Genomic DNA, 23,863 nt, shown 5'->3' on the forward strand with positions numbered 1-23,863 from the left:
ACACACAAAACTAGGCATGGTGCCATGTGTTGGTCATACCAGTTATAAAATGAAGCCAAAAGTAGGCAAATCACTGTTTAGGTAGATGCTTAGACATTAGACAGAAAGTGAGACATGATCTCAAAAGTATCCAGATATGGTTCAGGGGTAGATTGCCTCCGTAGGAAGCAAAAGGCCCTAAGTTCAAAACTCAGTACCAAAATGAAAAAAAAAAAGAACCTAATGTTCAATTCTCAGGTATTAAAAACAGCTATATTTATTAATTTACAAATGTTGGCACTGAACAGATAACAGGTGGTAGTGACTGCTTATTAATAATTGTGTGTATGTGTTTGAGCATTTATTTACTTCTTATTTTTCAACTTAAATTAGGCATTTCACAAACCTGTAAAGCAAAATAAATGCCAGTTTTTTAGCATAACTCAGCACATACAGGTGAAAAATGGTGCTGCTAAGAAATCCTGTACACAAATCAAAGCATTCAGTGAGATTTCCAACAGTATTCTCACTCCATTTCAGAAATGGAGGCGTACATGACTGGCCTGTGTCTAGGAATCCTGAGGAGGATTTTCAGAAGTGCCATCAAATATTGGAAGTGGTTTTTCAGATGAAACCTGAAAGGAAGAAGGGCTGGAAATAAAAAGTGAGATGCTGCAAGATTTCTCACATTGGTGCTAAAAGTCAACAGGTTGTCATTACCTCCCAGAGCACGGGTGTGAGCTCCAGGGATGCAAGAGATGACTGACAAAGTGACATTCAGTTGATCAAAAGAAGAATGCTGAACACATTCAGGTCTGTCTGTAGACTTGTTGTAGTGACTTGTTTAAATCATTGTAAGTAAATATTGTTTATATGTTTCAAAATTTAAGAACTACACTTTTGCCCCTTAGCTAATAATTCCTTCCCAAGTGGCAAGTTGAATTATGTTACCTGCATAAGCATCTATAAGTACTTTTACAGAATGAACATGTGGCTTTTCATATTATCTACAGTTCTGGTCATACATGTGAAAAATTTGACAAAACAGGGGCTTTTACCTGAGAGAATATGAGAAATTTCAGATGTGAGATTATGTTGTTGATTCTGTTTTAATATTCTTTCTAATATTAGCATTGTAATGAGTAGTAATCCATAAATCAATCAAACATGAATTCTGTTTTTGTTATTGTTCCCAAAGGCAGCTTCTGTTTGAATTAATTCATGGAAACAGTGAAGTCTTTTAAAAATTGCTAAAGAAAATACTATGTTTCTTATCATTAGTTTGATGACTGCAGTACCTTTTACCAGTCTCTCTGGTGTAATTTTCCTTAAAAAATGACATGGGTTTTTTTGAAAGGTTCAATCTTAGTCCCATGGTATATTAAAGCAGTATAGAGAATGCTTCCATTCAACAAATTTTGTACTTCCTGGAAGCTCTCCTCTGCAAACATTGAAGGATGAAAATAAATGTATCCATGATTCATACTCAAGTTCCTGAAGTAATGAGACAATTCCTCCATAGTAATACCAACTTAGTATAAGTAATGCTATTGGTAAACTAAGAAAACCATGCTGTATAAGTGGATAGTATCTGTATCTACAGGTGTGCGCGTTGGGGACAGGGGAGTGCACTGGTGATCTGCTGATCCTTTGGCATTGAAGTAGATATTTAAACAGAGAAACTGGAAGAAACTTTTCTTAAAGCAGAACCCTCATCCAGGTCATGGGAAGGACATGGTCTAGAAAAGTGTCAGCTGTGAGCCACTTCTGGATGAGTCTAGTTAACCAACTACCCCAGATTATATCCTGATGACGTTGAGACCTATGGAATGCCTTTTCTAGAATTCTGTCCCCACGCAGAGATTTTGAGACTCTCAATTTGCAGTCTTCATCTGCACTGGGTTTTCTGCTGACACCATGGGGCTGGATAGATTCTTTTTATGAATCTCTGGGAAGCCATTCTTCTGCTAGCTTTACTCACATTCCATTTATCCACAATAATAAGATTATCAATATCCAGGATTTATTTAGAGCTGCAAATCCAAAGAGGTCAAAGTATTTTCATTTAATTGAATGTTCCTGTAGCTTTAAGAGCCTCCGGGTGTATTTACAAATGTAATCATAAAAAAAAAACCCAGTCTCTTTTGGTTTACAAAATAATAGACAACATACAAGACCTGCACATGTTCTATTTCTTGCCCTCAATGCTCACACCTATTCAGTGTCTGAGATGGGGTGTTTGAGGAGACTGTCATACGAACTCTGTGTGTCTTTCAGTTGATGGCATCATTTCCTCCCATATTCCCCACCCTAGGGAACCATTTGTTGCAGGCAAAGTATATCACTGAACACAGAATACACGCCTTTCATTTTCACCTCTGTTTGTCATATGATTTACAATTCCACGAAAATGTCTCTAATCATTCTCACCTTTGTTGATGGTTTTCCAATGAAACATCTGAAACATTTATGACCCCATTCCTTCAGCATTCAATAAATGCTGCAGTTTACGATTATCTCTCCAGTTTTTTTTATTTTTTATTTCCATCTTCTAATACGTCAACATCTTCACACAGAAGTGTGTAATTAATCTTTTAGAGATTCATAAATATTGGTTGGCTTCAACCAGTCCCGTGAGTTCAGGGTTCAGTGTTAAAAGTGAATGTTTACAAGGGTCTTTCCCTAGAATGAAAAACCAAATTATTTTCACAGTCTAGTGCAAATGTGAAGTTATCCTGTGGTCTCACCTACAACAGAAGTGACATTAAAGAGTATGTTTGTGCCAGTTACAGAGGCTCATGCCTCTAATCCTAACATGGAGGGCTGAGATCAGGTAGATTGTGGCTCAAGTACTACCTTGGCAAAACAAAACAAAACAAAATATCTCCTCCCCCACAACAACCAAAACACCTACAAACAAACAGAAAAGAGTTCATGAGACACCCTATCTCAAGAGAAAAATCATGTGGTAGCATGTGCCCATCACCCCAGTTTTGGAGGAAAACATAAATAAGAGGATCACAGGTCAGGCCAGGCTTGTTAAAAAGTGAGAACTTGTCTGAAAAATAACAGAGCACAGAATGCTGGGGCATAGCTCAAGTGAAACGCCTGCCTAGAGCAAGAGCAAGTCCCTGAGTTACAATTCCAGTACTGAAAAGAAAACAAGTACGTTTGTCACTTAAAGATGAAAGATATTAGGCAAAATTTCCTGAGGTGAGATATGAAAACAGGACAAAAAATCAAAACAATTTCTTTAATGAAGATTTAATTTTAGTGTGCTAGCTTAGTTATACTTGATTGCATCTCCAATATGTAGTAGAAGCGCCTATTGGTTTTGACACTTACCTAATTCTTGCTTTAAAAAAGTACTTCTGCATTCCTGTTTATAAACATTGGGGACCACAAATAAGAACAGAGCAAATTAAAGACTTATCCTTATTAATGTGCATTATTGCACCTCAAACAGCCTCATTTAAGTGACAGGAATGTACTTAATTAATTATTGATACTATTAAGTAGTCATACAAAGGGGTCACAATTTCATAAGTCAGTTATGAGTACAATGCATCTTGGTCGATGTCATGCCTTCCTTGGTTTCCAGCGTCTTCTCCCTAACATGTGATATCTATTAAGAACAATGAGTACTTTGGGTTTGTAACAATAACCACCAGTATTGCCTTGTGCTTCTGTCTCTCTCACTTAACTCTCTAAGTGAGGAAGAGCTCTCAAAAGGCCCAACAGAGGGCCTGGTGCTGGTGGCTCACACCTGTAACCTTAGCTACCCAGGAGGCTGAGATCTGAGGATTGGGGTTAGAAGCCAGTCAAGGCAGAAAAGTCCCTGTGAGAATCTTATCTCCAATGAACCACTCAAAACCTGGCAGTGGAACTGTGACTTAAAGTACAAAAAAAGCTCAAAGACAGTGCCCTGGCCCTGAGTTAAAGCTAAAAAAAAAATGTCCAAAGATAAGCTATCTACTATGTAGAAATTTGAGATCAAATCTAAGCAGTCCTACTACTCCAGTGTTTATTTATTGGAAAATATGCCTATATTGTTGTCCAAGTTTAAACACTTCAAGGTGTAAATTCAGTGAGTTTATTCCACCCTAAAGTTATGCAACCATCAACACTGATACTGTCAAGTTCCAGAACATTTTAGCACCCTAAAATGTTCTTCCCAGCTCTAAACAATGACCAACCTTCTTTCTTTTTCTATGAATTTGCTTATTTTCAAAAGCCTATTTTTCTATAACTAGCATCAGACACAATGTAGCTCTTCCTAACTTCTTTGATTTAGAACAATCTTTCAAGGATTGCTGTTGTAGAATGTATCTGGAATTTATAAAGTCAAGTGATAGCTCACTGTGGGGGCATTCCAGATTTGTTTACAACACTATTATAGACTATCTACCAAATTCTAGTGGAAATAGTGTTGCTATGAATACTCTCAGTTATTTTCTGAACACTTAATTCTCTTGGGACTATAACCATGAGTGGAATTGCTGATGAATATGGCTATTTCATGTTGAAACTGTGAGAAGCCACCACTATGGCTGAACGATTTCACATTCTCAAAAGCAACATGTAAATAATCTGATTTCTCCATCTATTTGCAACATTAATTTTCTGTTTTTAAAACTGTAACTAACACTGTGAAGTGAATAAAAAGTAGTAACTTTTTTTTTTGCCAATCCTGTGCTTGAACTCAGGGCCTGAGCGCTGCCCTTGGGCTTTCTCAAGGCTAGACCTCTACCACTTGAGCCAACAGCACCATTTCTGGCTTTTTCTGTGTATGTGGTACTGAAGAATTGAATCCAGGTCTTTGTGCATGCTAGATAAGCACTCTATCACTAGGCCAAACTCCCGGCCTTTTTTATTTTTACCTTTCTGCTAGTACAACAATGATGAACAAAACAACAATTTCAATAATGTTTTATCTGAATAGATTTCTTTTGCTGCTTGATCCAAAACTATGCTAATCAAGATTTATTCCTCTATTTTCTTCTAAAAGGCTTGTCTCCTAAATTCAGATCTTTAATTCATTCTTAGTAAGGTTTTATATATAGAATGGGGTAGATGTTCAACTTTGTTTCTTTGTATGTGGATATCTAGTTTTCTAGAAGCCTTTGTTCAAAAGAATTTGGTTTCCCCAGGGAGCGTGCCTTTGTCAAAATTCAATTGATCATACATGTATTTCTGGGTTCTTAATTGTATTCCATTTATCTATGTAATTATCTTTAATAATACTTTTCTAATTGCTTTTTGGTAAGTAAAATGAAGATATGTGAGTCTTTCACATGTATGCTTTCCCAAGATAACTTTGATTATTGGACCTTTCTCATCTCCACAGGAGTTTTAGAATCCACAGTTCCATTGTTGTAAAAAAAGGCCATTGAGTTTTGATAGGGATTGCATAGAATTTATAGGTAATTTTGGGGCAATCTGACTTTCAAATATACTTTTCCATTTTTATTAGTTCTTTTTGAATTTATATCAGCAGTGTTTTGTGATTTCTGATACTTGTCTTTGATGTCCTTGATTGTGCTTTCCTATTTTTTTTTTAGGGAATGCTACTGAGTATAGATTTGTTTTGTTAATTTTTGATTACTTATCTGTAGGAATCATCACTGCTTTTTTTTGTCAATTTTGTATAATGAAACTTTGCTGAACTCTTTTATTAATGCCAGTAGTTTTTCTTTCCTATGTTTAATGATAGTTTCTACATAAGAAGATGTCATTTATAAATAGATATTTTTGTGTTTTTTTTTGTTTACAATTTGGATGATTATATATTTTTATCTTGATCAATTTTCCTGATTACACTTCCTGTACTTCATTGAATATAATTCTTGGAAGTAAGCATCCTTGCCTTATTTCTGATTATGATGACAAAACTTTCAGGTTTTCATCATTAAGTATAATGTTCACTGTGCTTTTAAGAAATGCCATTATTATGTGTAAGAAGTTCCCTTTTTATTCTAGTTTTCTGTGTATATTTTATTTTGACAGAGTTTTCTATGCCAATTGATTATATCCTACCTTTGTATTCCTAACCACTAGGAAAAATTCATTTTTCTTTCTCTGTAGATCATTTACTTTTATAATTTGTCCTTTGCATTATGCCATGAAAATAATCTTTTGATTAGAGACTATTGAAATGACAACTTCCAGTAACTATATGTGATTTTCCTCATATGAATTTTCCATGACAATACATTTATGTTTCAAAAATTTTAGTATTTTATCCATATTTCTGTTTTTTTTTCAGAACTAAGTTTTCCATGACTGGAATACTGGAAACACTTTGAAGTTATAATATATACATATAATTTCTAGCTTAGTTCTGTGCAACTCAGGATCTCTGAGTCTACTTCTATTTATCTCTGTAGTTCCTTAGTCTTTGCTGTTAGTAAGCAAATCTCCACTTTCTTGTCAGTAATTTTTCTTCTCCTTGGTCTTTATTCTACTCACTGTAGTTAAGTATTTTACTCATTTTATATATTTAGTCTTTGAAATTAATCATTAACCAATAGATGTCAATGCATGAAATGCTACTAGTATTTCCTGTAAAATATTAATCAAACTATAGTAAAAGTTTCTAGAAAGGCTATAAAAATGCACATGCATGCATTTATGCATAAATGATAATATAAATAATAATGCATACTATAATACGCATTATAAAAATATAATGCATTTTATTACGTTAGCAAGAGAAAGAATCAGGAATCTAGTCTGCTTTGCTTTTCAGTTTTTCTAATATCCGTTTGTGTGTTCCCGTGTGCCTTAGAGATATCTAGTCAAATAGGCACGATGGAGAAAATTGAGCTCACATAATATAAATTTAAAATATTTTGAATTATAGAGAACACTAAGTAAAGGAATTTCTGTCTATAAATTTTGCATTAGATTTTTTTTTTTTGTCAGTCCCAGGCCTGAGCAGTGTCCTTGAACTTTCTCAAGGCGAGAGCTCTACCACTTGAGCCTCAGCCCCACTTCTGCCTTTTTTTCTTTGTATGTGGTATTGAGGAGTCAAAGACCAAGGTCTCTACAAGTAAAGGTGCTCTGAAGACACTTGAAGCTATGTTAGGGCGTCGCTGTCAAAGAACTACAATTCCCAGAGTGCATAGGAGCAAACACGTTTACCGCGGCAGACACTTGGCGTTTTAGTCCCACCTCCTCTCTCTCTTGATTGGGTCTTTCACTTCCGCATGTCTGGCACTCTCTCCTTCTATTGGCTTTTACCCCAGTGGCGTCAAATACGGAATTTACGTTCGCCTGGGTCGGTCAAGCCCATGGGCTCTTCACCATCCTTACCAAGATGGCGGCAGAAGCAGCTGGTGGGAAATACAGAAGTACTGTCAGCAAAAGCAAAGACCCCTCGGGGCTGCTCATCTCAGTGATCAGGTGAGGGAGGCAGGAGGCAGGGTCAGGGGTCAGAGGACAGCGGCTCGACCTCCGGTTTGGAAGGGAGAAGGGAGCCGGGGTCCACCCTGCCGTCTCTCCTCAGTGCTCCTGGCCTCCCCCTCCAGCTCCTTCCAGCTCCCCCGTGGTCTCCTGTTTCGGGCCCTCAGCGTCTCCTCACCCCACCCCTGTGTTTAGCCGCTGGGGTGGGGCTGGAGAGGGAGGAGCCTCGCCCCGGGGGGAGCCTGTTGGAGGGTCTCTGGGCCCTGGCCGAGGAAGGCTGCTGGGGAAGGCGGGCTCCTTGATGACACATTCCTCGGTCCACGACACGTTTATCCACACTTGTATGCAGTGCTCACTCCAGGGGAGGAGTCCTCTTTTCCTGGGCTTCTGGGCTTCCAGAAGTTTGGACTTCCTGTCACGAGTTTCTGAGGGTCCCCACCTGCGAATGGCCACGACTTCCCATCTGCAGGCTCTGCAGCGAGCTGGTTAGGACTGGGTTCGAAGGCACACATTCGTTTCTGATTTTTGTTCTGTTGCTTCCTGCCTTCCTGTCCAGGTCTTATTCTTGAAAACTAAGCAGCTTGCAAATTCTCTATGCAGTTAACCCCCCCTTCCCCCCCCCCATGGAATATTAATGTGAGTGGAGTGGTGAACTCTTAAGGAATCTTTTTGTGGTGGTTGTTTACAAAGTGAAGTAAGTTGAGCACTGGTAGGGATGACACAGGAATAACTAAAAACAACTTGAATGAAATGTGTATGTGTGACACATGTCACATTGTTGGCACTGGACTTTGAACTCACAATTGTTTTATGTTGGGGAGGGGGGATGAAACGTACACCTCATCTCATCTTCCCCTCAACCTCTCCTCAATTCTTGTTTGGATTATGGAAGGGATCCTATTCAGTCCTGATGATGTCTTTAAAACCTGGGGTCCAGCAGCATCTGGTAGGTAGTAAGCCTTTGAATATATGAGTATATAAAACATAGAACAACTCTTACCAATCATGGACTGTTGAAAGAACCATCCTGTGGATCTGTTTTTGAAGGGACTCCAGTTTAAGATGATGGCTTGTTAAATCATGATTATCAGTTGTCTTTTTTAAAAAATATTTTTTATTGTAATTAATAAAAGGGTTACATGATATTTGCCAGATAGAAGGTGCATTAATTGACATACATTGATACCCTTTCACATGTCTTGGTCCCCATTACCCTCCCCCCCTGCCCCCCATCTTGGTTATCCCTATCAGTTATCTTTTACTTGACATTTTTACTTGAAAATACATAGCTAGTATGGACGGATCTCATGGTACTAAACCTCCAGCCAGAGTACTGCTTGTAGTTTCCCACCTTAATCATCTGTAGAACTATAGTACATGTTTTTGTTTGTATTCTTCTTTGAACTTGTTTATTTTTTTCTGCCTTACAGTTAATATTTACTTGGACAGTAGCTTTGCAGTACTAATTTACAGTATAGTGCCTGGCACTTATACTACTACATACATACTTAGTAAATTACTCTTGAGGAGAGTATATTTTACATGGAAATAAAATGTGTATAAAGTCTGTGACATGAGACTGTCACAGAGAGAGGAAATAATAGACTTTGTCCAGTTTTTGGGGGGGAGGTACTAGGGAACTAAAGGCTTCATAGTTGTTAGGCAGGTGTTTTCCTGCTTAAGCCAGAGCTCCCCGCTGACCTTTTTCATTTCTATTGTGCTATATTTGTTTTCTTCAATGATAATTAAACTTAACCTAAGTAAATGTCTTATCCTGAAAAACAATCTGGAAACCAATGTAAAATGTTTTGACTGATAATGGATTCAGAGATATGCATTGCCTTTGGTGTATCATTCATTTGTGTTCTCCAGGGGGGAATTTCTTATTGCTGAATGGTGCATGCCATGATTTTGTGGTTATCCATTCTTCTCTTATGCTCATCATAATTTATTACCTTCACTGTATCACCATAATTTTGGCCTGGGCATCTTTTACTTGGACATTTGTTGTGTATTGTTTTAATGTTTTCTTCCTTAACTGTTCTGAATGCTTGACTAACATCTTTATCTTATCATCTTTGTTACAAGCTTGGTATTAAGGGTTATTCAAACTTAGATTCTGGACAAGTTTAATAAAGATTGGTTACAAATGAGCACAGTCTGATATTTTCAGAGCTGTAGAGTTACAGGAAAGTTTTTGTCTGGAATGAGGATGTTGCCAATACAGTTTCCATGTTTCCTTCTGGGTTTACTTTTGTACTTGCCCAGTCCTTTATATTATATAAATAGTGTCCATGAACAAGACTGGTAGTATGACTTGTCCTTTGAGATATGAGGTAAAGGGAAAATCCAGCTTGGAAGAATGGAACTCCTAAATATGTATTTCTTTTTTGTTTTATTTTGTTGTCAGGATAATGTATAGAGGGGTTACAGTTACATTTGTTAGGTAATGGGTACATTACCTCTCAAACCTTGATACCCCTTCTCATGTTTTGTCCCCCTTTCCCCACCCTCATCCCCCCCCCAATCATCTTGTTTCTTCCTTTCCTTTCCCTATTTCAAAAAAATAAATGAGTCTAGATCTATCTATCTATCTATCTATCTATCTATCTATCTATCTAGTATACCAGGTCACAAAGTCAGATACAGTAACCACATGAAATTAACCATAAGTGGAAAAAAAGAGAGAAAGAAATAACTTCACATCATACATTAAGAACAACAATCACAAAGATAAACCTCTTGTTTCTATAATCTAGAGTTCATTTTGTTTAGTCTCATCCTGTATGACCATATGTACATAGGTTTTGCGGTGTTGTGATCCTGTATTAGCACTCTGAAGTGGCTCCTCTGTGCATTCATTCAACTTGTTTCCTTTGTGTTACATATCTCACAACACATTAATTATTGTTCAGTTCTGTATATTTTGATTAACTCATTCTGCACTTAAAATCTTTGAGTTCTGTCAAAGACTAGCTTCCCTGGTTGCTTTGCCAACAATGCCCAAAAAAGAAAACTTGTGGTAGGCTTTATAATGTCTGAATGTGCCTGACGATGCCCCTAGTAAATGTGACTTCTCTTTAAAGTCACAAAATGTACTGCATCTTAGTGATAGAGAACAGTGTTTTTTTTTTTTGTTTTTTTTTTTTTGCCAATCCTGGGCTTGAGCTCAGGGCTTGAGCATAGGCTAGAACCCTACCACTTGAGCCACAGCACCACATATGGGTTTTTCTGTGTAGGTGATACCGAGGCATTGAATCCAGGTTTTGTGCATGCTACTAGGCCAAACTCCCGGCCATTTTTTTTTTTTTAATATTTGATCAGGAGCCAGGAGCATGGCCTAGTGGTAAAGTGCCTACTTAACATGCATGAAGCCCTAAGTTTGATTCCTTGATAACCATATGCAGAAAAAGCTGAAAGTGCTGTGGCTCAAGTCCTTAAGAAGTTGTCCTTGAGAAGCCCAAGGACAGTGCTCAGGCCCTGAGTTAAAGCCCAAGGACTGGCAAAAATAAAAGAAGAAAAGAAAAGAAAAAAGAAAAGGTATGATCAGTTTAGCTGTATTTATTATTATTATTTACTTGTTTTTGTTTTGTTTGAGACTAGGACTGGAACTCTGATGCTTATTTTTGCTCATTAACTAGTGCTCTCTGACCAACAGCCATACATCCAATCCCTATTTTTACCTTTTTTATGTCACTGAGCAATTGTTGTTTTGAATAATATTAAGTTGTTCTTCACCAGGATAGTGAAACAAAAGCCATATAATGAATGATTGTTGTCCTTAATGTAGTATGTTGTCTCTCATCTCCTTTGCTGTCTCTTGGTTATCTCATATTGGTATAGTATCTCACTTTGTTATCTGATAAATTGAATTTATTTGTATTTGGATATTTGAAATTTGATAGGGAAGGGGGGAAAACCAAGACGGGTGGGGGGTGTGGGGGGGGGAGGGAAACGGGTACCAAGACATGTGAAAGGGTATCAATGTATGTGAATTAATGCACCTTCTGTCTGGCAAATATCATGTAACCCTTTTACTAATTACAATAGAAAAAAATAATAATAATAAAAAAAAGTTGTTCTTCAGTTATCTTGCTCAAATATGTAAACACGTCATTTTTATACTACTTTATGTATTATAATATACTGCTTTTTATTTTTATTTTATTTTTTAATGATCGTGGGTTTGAACCCAGAGTGTCACAATCACTAAGCAGGCACTGTACTGTTGGAAAACAGTACTTCTAGCTTTTCTACTCTTTTTTTTTTTTTCCTTTCCCATTTCCAGGGCTTGAACTCAGTGCCTAAGCACTGTCTTTGGACTTTCTCAAGGCTAGAGCTCTACCACTTGAGTCACAGCACAACTTCTGGCCTTTTCTATGTATGTGGTACAAGGAATTGAACCTGGGTATTTGTGATGGTAGGCAAGCACTCTACTACAAGGCCAAACTTCTGGTCCCTATCCTAGTTATTTTTGAGACTGTCTTTCTGTTTGCACAGGCCAGTGTGAACCATAAACATCCTATTTCCTTTTTTTTTTCTGTAGCTGAATGACAGTTGTGTGCTACCATGTGCACAAAAATATCTGAGACAGTTGTGCACTACCACGTTCAGATATTTTTGTAGAGTTGGGAATTTTAGAACTTTTTTTTTTTTTTGCCTGGAATGGCCTGGAACTATGCTCCAAACCCCAGCCTCTGGTAATTCAGTTACATTGTATACTGCTTTAACAATGCTTTTCCTGTGTAGTTTGCATTGGTTTCACTCATTTGTAATAGCCAGAATATGTCTATGATATGTCTATGATATTCTTAGCAGGGGGACACAATAGCCCACTATGCACAGGATCATATATAATGAAGCGTATCAAAATGAACAAGAATTAGAAGCAAGAGGTTCATTTTATCTCCTGTATACTGTTATTTCTTTTTTTTTCCTTTCATTTCTTTAGTTCTCTGTATGCTTTGTCTTGCATCGAAGCTTATATGATCCATGGAAGGGAAAGGTATCACAGAAGTAGCAAGACAAAGGATAAACTAATGAAACATTGACATTCACTAGACATTATGTTGGAAATGAACATTACAGCTGGTGGGGAGGAAGTGGGGAGTGGTAAATGTGAGAAAATAAAGGAGGGGGTAATAGTATTTAAAAAGAAATAGACTCATTACCTTGCTTTTGTAACTGTAACCCCCCTGTTCATCATCTTTATAATAAAAATGTAAGAAAACCACCCCAAATATTAAAAAAATGCTTTTCCTGATTGTTGGAACAGCACTTATTGTTGCAGACATTTTTTAAGATGAGACAAACTTACAGGTAGACACAGTATTTTAAGGGTAGAGTAAATATATCCAAGTCCCATTGCTGCTGTGCCTTATTGTGGTATTATGTCAATAAATGGTGACTATATTGCTAGTATGAGAGTTCATTGTCTTTGTGTGCTGATACTAGGACTCGAACTCAGGGCTTGGGTATGGTCCCTTAGCTATTAGTTCAAGGCTAATGCTCTAGCATATGAGCCATACATCCACTTCCAGCATGTTGGTGATTACTTGGAATCTCATGCACCTTTCTGCCGGGGCTGGTTTCAAATCAGCCTCTTAAGTATCTGAAAGAGGCATGCATCACCACCAGTGCCTTGCTTATAGTTCATTATGTTCATTAACAGTGATGACGCTGAGATTGGGAGGATCATGGCATAAGGCTAGCCTGAGTAGAAAAGTTTGTGAGACTCTTTCTCAATGGAGAGCTTGGTGCAGTGGTATGGGCCTGTCATCCTAGCTATGATGGAAAGCCCAAAGTAAGTGACCAAGATCTAGGTATGCACCTGGGCAGGGAGAGAGACTCTATTTCAAAAATAATTAGCACAGAAAAGGATGGAGATATATATGGCTTAGTATATCAAGCATAGAATGTTTGCCTGGCAAGTGAGAGACCTGAATTGAAACCTGAGTCCTGAAAAAAACCCAACTAGTATAAATTCATGATTTATGTTTGCTAATTTGCTAGTATTTTTAAGGCAAAGTTAATTGTTTATTATGTTGGCAAAGAACTTCACTTGGATAGATGTTCTGAAAGTGCATTGTGACTCAGAAATAAACCAATATAGGAAGTGGTGCTGTGGCTCAAGCTGAAGAACTCAGGGACAGCGCCTAGGCCCAGAGTTTAAGCTCCACGACAATGACTGCCACCACCACCAACAAAAACAACAACAAAAAACTCTCCAATATAATAACTTAGGAAATACTGTGTAAAAGTTTTTCATGACAGTTGGTTGTTTCAAAGGCAGACTCCTAAGATTTTACAGAAGTCTTCAGACTTTTGCGAAGGGCTCTGATGAGGAGGCAGATGCTGGTTGGGTTAAAGATCTGCAGGAATCTACTGCTGTCTCCTTTTAATTTTGCTATTGGCCACTTAAAACAGTTCATTGTATGGACAGAATCTTGATCACTTGATGATCTGCAATTTGGATAGTTTTATACACACACACACACACACACACACACACACATCCATATACACATGCGCATCCTGTATTTTCCTTCTGTTGATCTTACTACCACCAATCTTTTGTTTGGAAATAAACAGGGTGACATTTTCTAGAGGTTATTTTTATTTTACTTTTTGTGAGTTCTTGTCAGATTTTTAATTGGGAAACAAGTCTGCCACTTACTGTTAGGTGATCTGCTTTCCAATTATATGTTGTCCTTCCTTCCTTTGTAAGTTGGCCTGTAGTAGCCAGTTTAATTGGGAGACAAACTTTGGTTGTGACTTAGGAAGACCTAATTGAAACCTCGCAGCAGAGCTTTTGTAGATACACTGGTCAAAGATGTAAGAAAAGTTAGAGGCAGTGGAAAACTCATATTTCCATCAACTTTTATGTCTTTTCAGAAGTTGAGATTTCAAAAAATTAGGAAATCCTTTATTGTAGATACCTGTTAAAATTCCCTTCGTCTGCAGAGTATATTTTGGTCAGCCTGTAGTTAATTCAAAGTAAACTTTGTTGAAAGGGTTCAGGCTTTGATCTGGACTTTGAACAGATAGCTTTGAGGTTTGTGACAGTTCATGGCACGAAAGAAACATGGTCATCCCCTTCTGAGACAAGTCGTGGAAGGTGTGGCCAGGTATCCATGCTGCTTCCAGCACCATCTTCTCTCTTCATCTGAACTTGTATCATAATGGTATTTAGGTTTCTAGCCTGCAGAATGTAGGCAGTGGTGATGCAGCTCGTGTTGTTTGAACATTATCAGAGAACTATATAGACTATTATCAGGAAGTTCTGGCATATTGAATGAAATGAGGGGAGATTTTTTTTTTTTCACTGACTATATAGATTAAATTGGAGGCCCATGTGTTGGTTTTAAGCCCCATGTGTAACTAGTTACATTGAAATTTCTTGAAAGCTTTTAAGCATGCAGGGCTAATAGTGGATATAGGAGCAAGTTTTTCAAGCCATTATTTGAACACAGGTATGGGCATACCCTTCGGTCAGAGGTTCAGTAAGTACTTTAGTGTAATTAAGTAGAAACTTAATGTGTAATTTGTATAATTTCGGATTAGTTATTTAAAATCTTTGTCTTTCTTATTTGTTAAGTGGGATAATAATATGATCTGCTGTGGTCTTGGGAAATGATAGAAAAGCTAAGAACATATACAAGAGAATAGAATAGAGAAGGTGCTCAAATGTTCATTTCCTCTTTTATAATACTTTTAGCAGTTTCTTTTTCTTCTTTTTCCACCTCCTCCTCTTCGTCCTCGTCCTCCTCGTCGTCGTCCTCCTCCTCCTCCTCCTTCTTCTTCTTCCTCTTTTTTCTTTTTTTGCCAGTCATGGGGCTTGAACTCAGAGCCTGAGCACTATCCTTAGACTTTTTTTTCTCAAGGCTAGTGCTCTACCACCTGAGCCACAGCACCACTTCCAGCTTTTTTCTATGTATGTGGTACCGAGAAATCGAACCCGAGTCTTTGTGCATGCTAGGCAAGCACTCTATCACTAGGCCAAACTCTGGCCCCTTCTTTTTTCTTTCTTTCTTTCTTTTTTTTTTTTTTTCCCAGTTCTGTACTTACGGCCTGAGCCCTGTCCTTGGGCTTTCCTCAGGGCTAGGGCTTTACCACTTGAGCCACAGTACTATTTCCAGCTGTATGTGGTACTGAGAAATCAAACCTGGGTCTTCATGCATGCTAGGCAAGCACTCTACCACTAGGCCAAACTCCCGGCCCATGATTTAGCTTCCTTGATTATGAATTTGCTTTTCGGGGTGAATTTACAGATGGTAATTAGAGTATAACGTTTTCCATCAGAAATATCACAGGTGAGGCTAAAAGTCAGGCCCCATTGTGCCCAGCTTCTCATCTACTGCTAACTCAGAAGTAAGCACTGATAAGACTTTTAAAGAAGACTTCAAAACAAAAATCAATGTATTATAAAAAAGTCACACTAATGAGAAATAATTCCAGCAATGGAAATGCCAAAAACAGGAGGATAATACTTAAAATATGGGGTGGATAGATAGAAATTCTCTTTCAAACAATGTATAAAATTCCCCACCTAAATGGAAACTAAATGGAGTTGTTAAATTTTTGTATTATTGTGCCTGGGCTTAAAAACATTCTTGAGATGTATAATATATACATGATTATGTATAATATAACATGATTATATATTAGAATAAATTTCTATTATGTATTCTAATACATAATCATGTTCACTCTGGAAAGCAATATGGAGGTTCCTCAAAAAACTAAAAATACAGCTACCCTATGACCTAGTCATCACACTCCTAGGCATTTTTTTTTCATTTTATTTTTTATTACTGAGGTAATGTGTAGAGGGGTTACGGTTATATTCGTCAGGTAGTAGGTACATTACTTCTCACAATGATACCCTCTTATGTTTTTGTTCCCATTTCCCTCCACCCACCCCCTCCCAATCATCTTGTTTTCCCTCCTTCCCTTCCCTATTTCAAATAAACAAACAAACATATATACAATATAGCAGGTAACAAAGTCATATACAGTAACAATATGAGATTAATCAAAAGGCAACAAAGGAGAAGAGAAATGACATAGTATATTAAGAACAACAATCACACAAGATAAAGCTCTTGTTTCCATATCCTAGAGATCCTTTCATTTAGTCTCATCCTATATGACCTTATCTATCTAGGTTTTGAGCTACTGTAATCCTCTGCTAGGAGAGTCCTAGATGTGTACTCATTAAGCCTATGTTCCTTTGGGTCTGGCTTACTTCCCTTAATATGATTGTTTTCAAGTCTTTCCATTTCCTTCCAAATGTGGCACTGTCATTCTTTCTGATGGCAGCATATAATTCCATTGTGTATCAGGACCACATCTCCTGATCCAGTCATCTACAGAGGGGCATCGGGGTTGGTTCCATATCTTTGCTATGGTAAATAGTGCTGGGCATTTTTATCTAATAGAGCACAAACTAAAGTTCATTGCAGCCATGTTCATTGCAGCATTGTTTACCATACCCAAAGTAAAGATCCTCCCAGATGTCCCTTAATAGATGAATATATACGCAATGGCATTCTGCTCATCCATCATATATAGGCTATTCGTACTTAGTGTAGTCATCTAGGAAGTCTTGTGTCTCAGCTTATGTAATTAGTGTTTATATACTCAGCAACCTCTTTTCTTCCTCTACAGTTTTTACTCATTCTCTACTCATTTGAAGAACTGTCTTGAAGTCATCTGTTGAATATGGCTAAATGTCATCATCAGGCATCTTAGGTGGATGTTTATATTTTAAAGGAGAAGAAAACTAGTTTGGGATTCATGTTTTGGAGAATCTGCTTGGCTCAAGATTTTGGCCTTGATTAGGATTAGTAATGCAAAGAAACATTATCTTCTGGAAAGAACAATAACCTCATACTTAATCTTTTTCCTGGTAGTGAGTTCTGAACCTAGTTAATGCTTGAGCACTTGTGAAAATTTTAACCATCCTGTTTGTTTATCTATCTTTGGGAGGGTAATGGGGACCCAGAAATAGAGGTACAAAGGATCGGTGAACAAATGCAGCTGTGGTATTCAACTGTGGGTGGGGATGGGAGGGAAAAACTGGGAGAGTGTGAAGGTAGGGGTGACATTGTCCAAGAAGAAATGTATTTATTTCCCAACTTATGAACATCACCTTTGTAATTACAATAAAAATACATTAAAGTGGGACTGGGAGCATGGCCTAGTGGTAGAGTGTTTGCCTACCCACGTAGCTCAGGATTCAATTCCTCAGTACCATATACACTGAAAAAAGTATAGGACACTAGCCTTGAGCAAGTTCCTCAAGAACAGTGCTCAAGCTCAGGACTGGCAAAAATAAACAAACAAAACATTAAAGTGTTTAACCATGCTTAGTTTCTGCCTTGTGAATATGTGTTAGAGAGTAATGGGGACTGGGGTGTAGGGGTACTTGATAAATAAAAAAAAAATGAGAGACTGTGATATCTGCTTGGTCTCTTAGGCCTATTCTGAGTGCCTGTCAGAATGGAAGTGACTGGAAAGGTTTGATTCTTACTGTAGATTGTGCTCTATAGAGATGTCTGTTTGCTGATTCTGATTTTCAGATATGTGAAGACTTCCTTGTAATTAGTTTTTCTGAGTAGCTTGAAGGGATTTCCATTAATTGTTTTGTTAGTCTTTATTATTTCTGGAAGACAGGTCATTGGAGCCAACAAGAAATACTCTTGGTAGACAGTTTAATCTGTTTACAGAAAACATGACTTAATTGAGTCATTGTGCAGGTGTCACCAAAATTCCAGGTGTATCATGTTAAATATTTCTTGTAGCAGGTTAATTAATTTAGTTATCCATGTGTTATTAGGCAGCTAATTCTTATGGATTCCCTAAATGTCTGTGTGGCTTTTGGCTAAGGAGGTTAACTAAATACCATTTGCCTTGAGAATTTAACCAAATAAGATATGGTATAAGCTCAGCATTTGGGAGGCTGAGGCAAGATTGCTACTTCCTGGCCAGTCTGGTCTATGTAGACTGTGTGTGTTTGGAGACAGAGGGAGAGGCAGAGAGAGAGAGACAGGGAGAGGGAGAGGGAGGGGCAGTGGAGGAGGGAGAGGGGGAGCACATGAGAGAGCATGAGAGATCTAGAGAGCGTAAGTGTGTGGGAGGGAGCACTCAGTCCTGTGCCCTTCATCACTTTACAGTCCCTACTGTCAAATTGAGGGTTGAGCTTCATACACATTATGTGGAGTAACACAGGTCACATTGTTTCTGAATCAGAATTTTTCAGCACTTTTGTAAAATACCCTGAATGGCCAAGCACCTGTGGCTCATAGCAGTAACTAATTCTAGCTACTCAGGAGGCTGGGATTTGAGGATTGTAATATAAAGTCAGCCTGGGTAGGAAAAAAATGTCTCTCTCTCTCTCTCTCTCTCTCTCTCTCTCTCTCTCTCTCTCTCTCTCTCTCTCTCTCTCTCTCTCTCTCTCTCTCCCTCCCTCCCCCCCCCCTCTCTCTCTATTTTCATTGTCTGGGTGATGTATAGAGGGAGTACAGTTACATTTGTCAGGTAGTGGGTACATTTCTTCTTGAACATTGATACCCCCTTCCCATGTTTTTCCTCACATTTTCCCTCCACCACTTCCCAATCATTTTTCCCCCTTCCCTTCCCTATTTCAAACAAACAAATCAATATATATATATATATATATATATATATATATATATATATACACACACACACACAATATTCCAAGGTACCAAAGTCAGATACAGTAACAACTGTAAGAAGAAAAGAAGGAAATGAATTAGCTTCACCTAATACATTAAGAACAACAATCTCAAAGATAAACCTCTTGTTTCCATGTCCTGGAGTTCATTCACTTAAGCTCATCCTATATGGACATATGTAGATAGCTTTTGAGCTATTGTGATCCTCTGCTAGGAGATATGTACTAATTATTACAAATGAAGCAAACCATGTCTGTAAGACTCTTATCTCTAATTAACTACCAGAAAAGTAGAAGTGGCCCTAAGTGGTAGGTAGAGTGCTAGCCTTGAGCAAAAGAGCTCAATACGTAGGCCCAAAGTTCAAGCTTAAGGACTGACAACGCACACACACACACACACACACACACACACACACACACACACACACACACCCTCTACAATAAAACAGTATAAATAACAGCTTATAGAGCATAGTCTGTTATCGCCTTCTTACAGGTAATCTTGAGGCCTAGATTGTCTCTTAAATGATCAAAATCAGTAGTTTAACGCATCTTTTCTAGTGTATAATATGTGATTTTTTTTGAATAACCATTTAATACCAACACATGTTGTTGGTTTAATATTAGCATACTCTTGAAAAACTTACTGGCTTGAACTACCAGAATGTTTGTTGAGAGGAGGAAATTAATAAACATGTTCCGGTTCTAAAAATTCCCCAAGTTCTGCTCTTAGATTAAAATGATTCATTTGTAAACTTTATATTTGGATTAAATTTAGAGACTTTCAAAATCTCTGGGTTTGAATTTTTTTTAATGTTACGTTCCCTAAGAGATTTAGAAATAGTGATATAAAGTTTATTATTTTGTTTCCAGAAGATTTTTGGGAATATCATTCTGTGTATTATACAATTTCTCCCTTGTTTTAAATGAAAGATAATCTTTCGGAATTTAGGACTACATACATTTGTTTTCTGTTAGAGGACTAGAATCTTTTTCAGGATAAGAATGATATTACTATGTGTTCCTTTTTGTCTTGGCTACTGGAAAACTTCAAATGTAGATTAGGGCCTCATTTCATATAAACACTGCTCGGCTTTGTGAGTGTACTTTATAGTTGTTTTGTCCCACATTTCCTGAGTTCCACTTTTTCTTGTATATTTTACTTTTTATTATTTATGTTCTTACAGAAACCAGTTCAAATTTTTTTTAATCTGAAAGAGGTAACTGCATTTTAAACAACACCAATGTAAATATTATAATTTTTTCTTACCAGTACAGGCTGATTATTTTCATTCTTAGGCCAGGTACTAACTCCCTAGTGGCTTAACAAAAATTCTGGAATAAAAACACAAGTTGTGCCTAGTCTGCTTCTCACTTTCTTCCCTGACCTCATCTCCTATTTATTACTTTCATTCTTCCTTGAGTCTCTAAAGTTACACTGATACCCATCCTCCTTTAGGCCGTGATGTCTTCTATTCTCTGTGGAACAGCTTTCTCAGATAGTGTATTTCCCCCTCACTTCCCAGTGAACTCTGCACGTGCTGTCTTCATCTAAGAGGTCTCCTATGCCTTCATCTCAAACACCTCTCATCTTTCCTGCCTTTGTGTTTCCATAGCTCCTACCACCTCCTGTCTTTCCTTGTTCTGTGCCTCCCTGTTTGCTTTGTTGCCTGCCTCTCCCCACTCATGAGGGAGGGATGGGTTTTGTTCACTGTTGTATCTCTAGCTGTTTAGAAATATGCCTGGTAATGATGAATGAATCAGTACCTATTTAATTCTTTGGCTTTTCTTTTCCTAGGGCTTTTCACATCGTCATTTCTTTGTGTGAGTGAGATGATTTCATACCAATTGTTTGTTAGGGCAGCTAGCTGTCTTCCACAACCTCTCCACAGTCAGTGTCTGGCTCCTGCTCATTATGTAGCTTCCCCTAAACATCTAATATATCAGGCACCATGAGAATAAGAGCAAAGGTCTGAGCTCTCAGTCCATAGGTGATATCCCCAGGAACTTTAGAATGAGGGAGGCTAACCATGTTGTGATTCATAGATTATTTATTTTGATCCTAATAATGGACCAGTCAGCATCTTCATAGCACATTCATGTACTTCTCCATTCCTTAAAACATCCCTGTGAGCCAGGTATTCTTATTATCCTGCTGGTTTTACAAGGGGAAAACAGACCCAGAGAAGTCAAACAATTTGGTTGAGTAGCTTGAAGTTTCAAAGTCCTATTTGGTGATGTGGTTTTCATTATTTTATTTTGTCACTTAATGGGCCTGAATTCAGGGCCTGGGCACTGTCTCTGAGCTTTTTATGCTCAAGGTTAGTTCTCTGCCACTCTGAGCCACAGTGCCACTTGTGGTTTTCTGGTGGTTAATTGGAGATAAGAGTATACTGGACTTCCCTTTCCAGGGCTGGCTTTGAGCTGTAATCCACATATCTCAGCCTTCTGAATAGTTAAGATTACAAGCATGAGCCACCAGTACCCAACTTCTATTTGTTCTTATTTATCCCCTTTTTTGCTTTGTTTTTTGAGATAGGGTTTTGCTATGGAGTCCAAGTTGGCCTCGAACTTATGAACCTACTGCTTCATCTTCCTCAGTGTTGGGATGGTGGTAGAGCCCTATTGGAGCCTGGGTTTTGGCTTCCATAACTTGTGTTTCTTTCATATTTGCATGATTACCTTTTGTTTGACATGTGTGATGTTGTAGCAAGGTTTTCTGCTGTATACATAATAGTGCTCATTTAGATTCGTGGTTTTTTTTTTTTCTCTTTTTGCATCCTTTTATTCTGTGATTGAAAGTTATTGCTCCCCTTGAGTGTTGGGTCACCGTTTAGTGGCGCACCTTATTTCTATAGGTGTGCTATTTCTTTTATTTGATCTTCCTTTTGTCTTTTTAAGGAATGATATCTACTTTTATGTGCTTTCTCCTGTCTGGACTCTATTACTCTGTTAAGTCCAAAGTGAAAACAAAATTGCTCTGTAGAAGGAACCAGGAATGGTGACTGGTCATTTTTCTTTCAAAACATTTGATGGACCAACTGAAATACAGAAGCTGGCATTAAAAAAAGAAACAGACCAACTATTTTCAATCTTCAGTTATTTACTCTTAAGTTTAAAGCTTGTACCTGGGACTTGTTTGGAGCTGGTGTCTTGTGCGTTCACTAATAGATGCTTGTTCTATTAGATGCTGTTAATGTAGCTCAACACGTGTATAGTGGCCCTTTGAGTCTATTAAGTAAATAACTGCCTTTCTGGGGATTAATTAGTCATGGTTAGGGATGCAATTCATCATGCAAAATACCAGTGCTGTCTTAGTGAAAAATTCTTACATGATCCAGAAATGTCTTTGTTCAACATAACTGCAATCTAGCTTACCCTGCTCCTCATTTTTTTTGTTGTTCTTTTGTAAACTCGACAGTAGTTTGTAAATCATGATCATTTTTTTTTGTTATATGTTAACCCATTTATTGTATACTAAGGATATCTCAGATGGTAGAACTTCTACTGGTCTTTTAATTCCTTCAGTCTTCTAATAGCAGACTTGATTATGACAGCAGAAGTGGTGTTGTAGGTCCAGATTCCACCAGCCTCTGTTTTCATGCAGGAACCGCAGTGGCAGTTGCCCACAAATCTTCTCTTCATCTTGGTCTTGCCACAGATGGAGCAGGTGTATTTGGCATGCTGGCTGATTTCATTTTTTTTTAACCATCTTTTGGAGTGAGGCAACATAGTGGGTGCTGTATTTACCAATGAGGTCGACCTTCTTGGTGCATTTGGCCATGTTGCCACAACTCAGGTCCAGGCCCCTCATGATCATTTTGAAATTGGAGTAGAAAAAAACCTAGAGTGGTTCAATAAACTGAATTTGTCTTGTAACAGCACCTGTAAACTATTTGCCACTTACTCATTTCTTTAAGCTCCTGCTTTTTGAAACATTTTATTTTTTTTAATCCAGAGTTAAGACTGTTCACACTAAAAAGCCGTTTGTGTACTGTGTCCAGCTCTAGCTGTCCGTGTGATTGGAGCATTGTTCTATAGCCTGGGAGCTAAAGGCTAGAAAACAGGATTTTTATGAGGATGATAGAAAGAACATAGACTCTGAAGTCAAGTATATTTTGCTCTAATTCTGCTTTGATATTATTAGCTGATATTATTTGATTATTTGTGTTTTGATACTAGTATTATTTGTAGATTACCTCTTTAACCTCCAATTCTTTACCTGTAATTGGGTGTTAACCATTGTCTAATTACCTGGACTATTTTGAGGATTTATTAGATTTTGTGTGCAGAGTAACCATTACTTACTAGTAATTTGTACCTTGTCTCTCATCTCTTTTCCAGTATGGAGAACACATGGGTGTTTTTTAATTTCTGCATTTAGTTTACAGTTTCACAGTCAGAGAATATGTGAAAGCTGGCTTCCCAGCCCTCACTGTCAAAGGCAAAGGAGTCTGTGCATACTACGCAAGCACTCTACCACTAGGCCAAACTCCTGGCCCCGTTTTGCATGATTTTTTTTTTTCTTATCCCTGTACTTGTATGCTCTTTCAGTCTCATGTGATCTATCATTCAGTCATTTTGCAAAAATTTGTTACCTGAGGCATTTCTGAACTCTCTTTGCAGCAAAGGGAAATAGTTTGGGAATCAATCTTTGCTGTCTACTATCTCTTGCCACCATACTAACATCTAATCCTTGAAAGATTTTAGTGACTTAATCTTTCATTTTTCTTTGTGGGCAGACATTGTGCTTTTAGGAATGTCTGAAAAGTTTTGAGA

General features: G+C 37.7%; 1 protein-coding gene and 1 pseudogene across 1 annotated transcript in view; one reads left to right on the forward strand and one right to left on the reverse strand.

Moving 5' to 3' along the window:
- The first annotated feature begins 7,263 nt into the window (after nucleotides 1-7,263).
- The window catches only part of Exoc4 (exocyst complex component 4), a 662,437-nt gene continuing 645,837 nt past the window's right edge, over nucleotides 7,264-23,863 (forward strand). The window contains exon 1 of the mRNA XM_090333323.1: nucleotides 7,264-7,383. Coding sequence (XP_090189449.1) covers nucleotides 7,298-7,383 — 86 coding nt within the window. The 5' untranslated portion in view covers nucleotides 7,264-7,297. The remainder of the gene's footprint in view (nucleotides 7,384-23,863) is intronic.
- Nucleotides 22,589-22,868, reverse strand: LOC150063596 (large ribosomal subunit protein eL43 pseudogene; annotated as a pseudogene).

This window comes from Megascapheus bottae, chromosome 5 (genome assembly GCF_031878675.1).
Source record: "Megascapheus bottae isolate mThoBot1 chromosome 5, mThoBot2.hap1, whole genome shotgun sequence".
NCBI classification, from domain to species: Eukaryota; Metazoa; Chordata; class Mammalia; order Rodentia; family Geomyidae; genus Megascapheus; species Megascapheus bottae.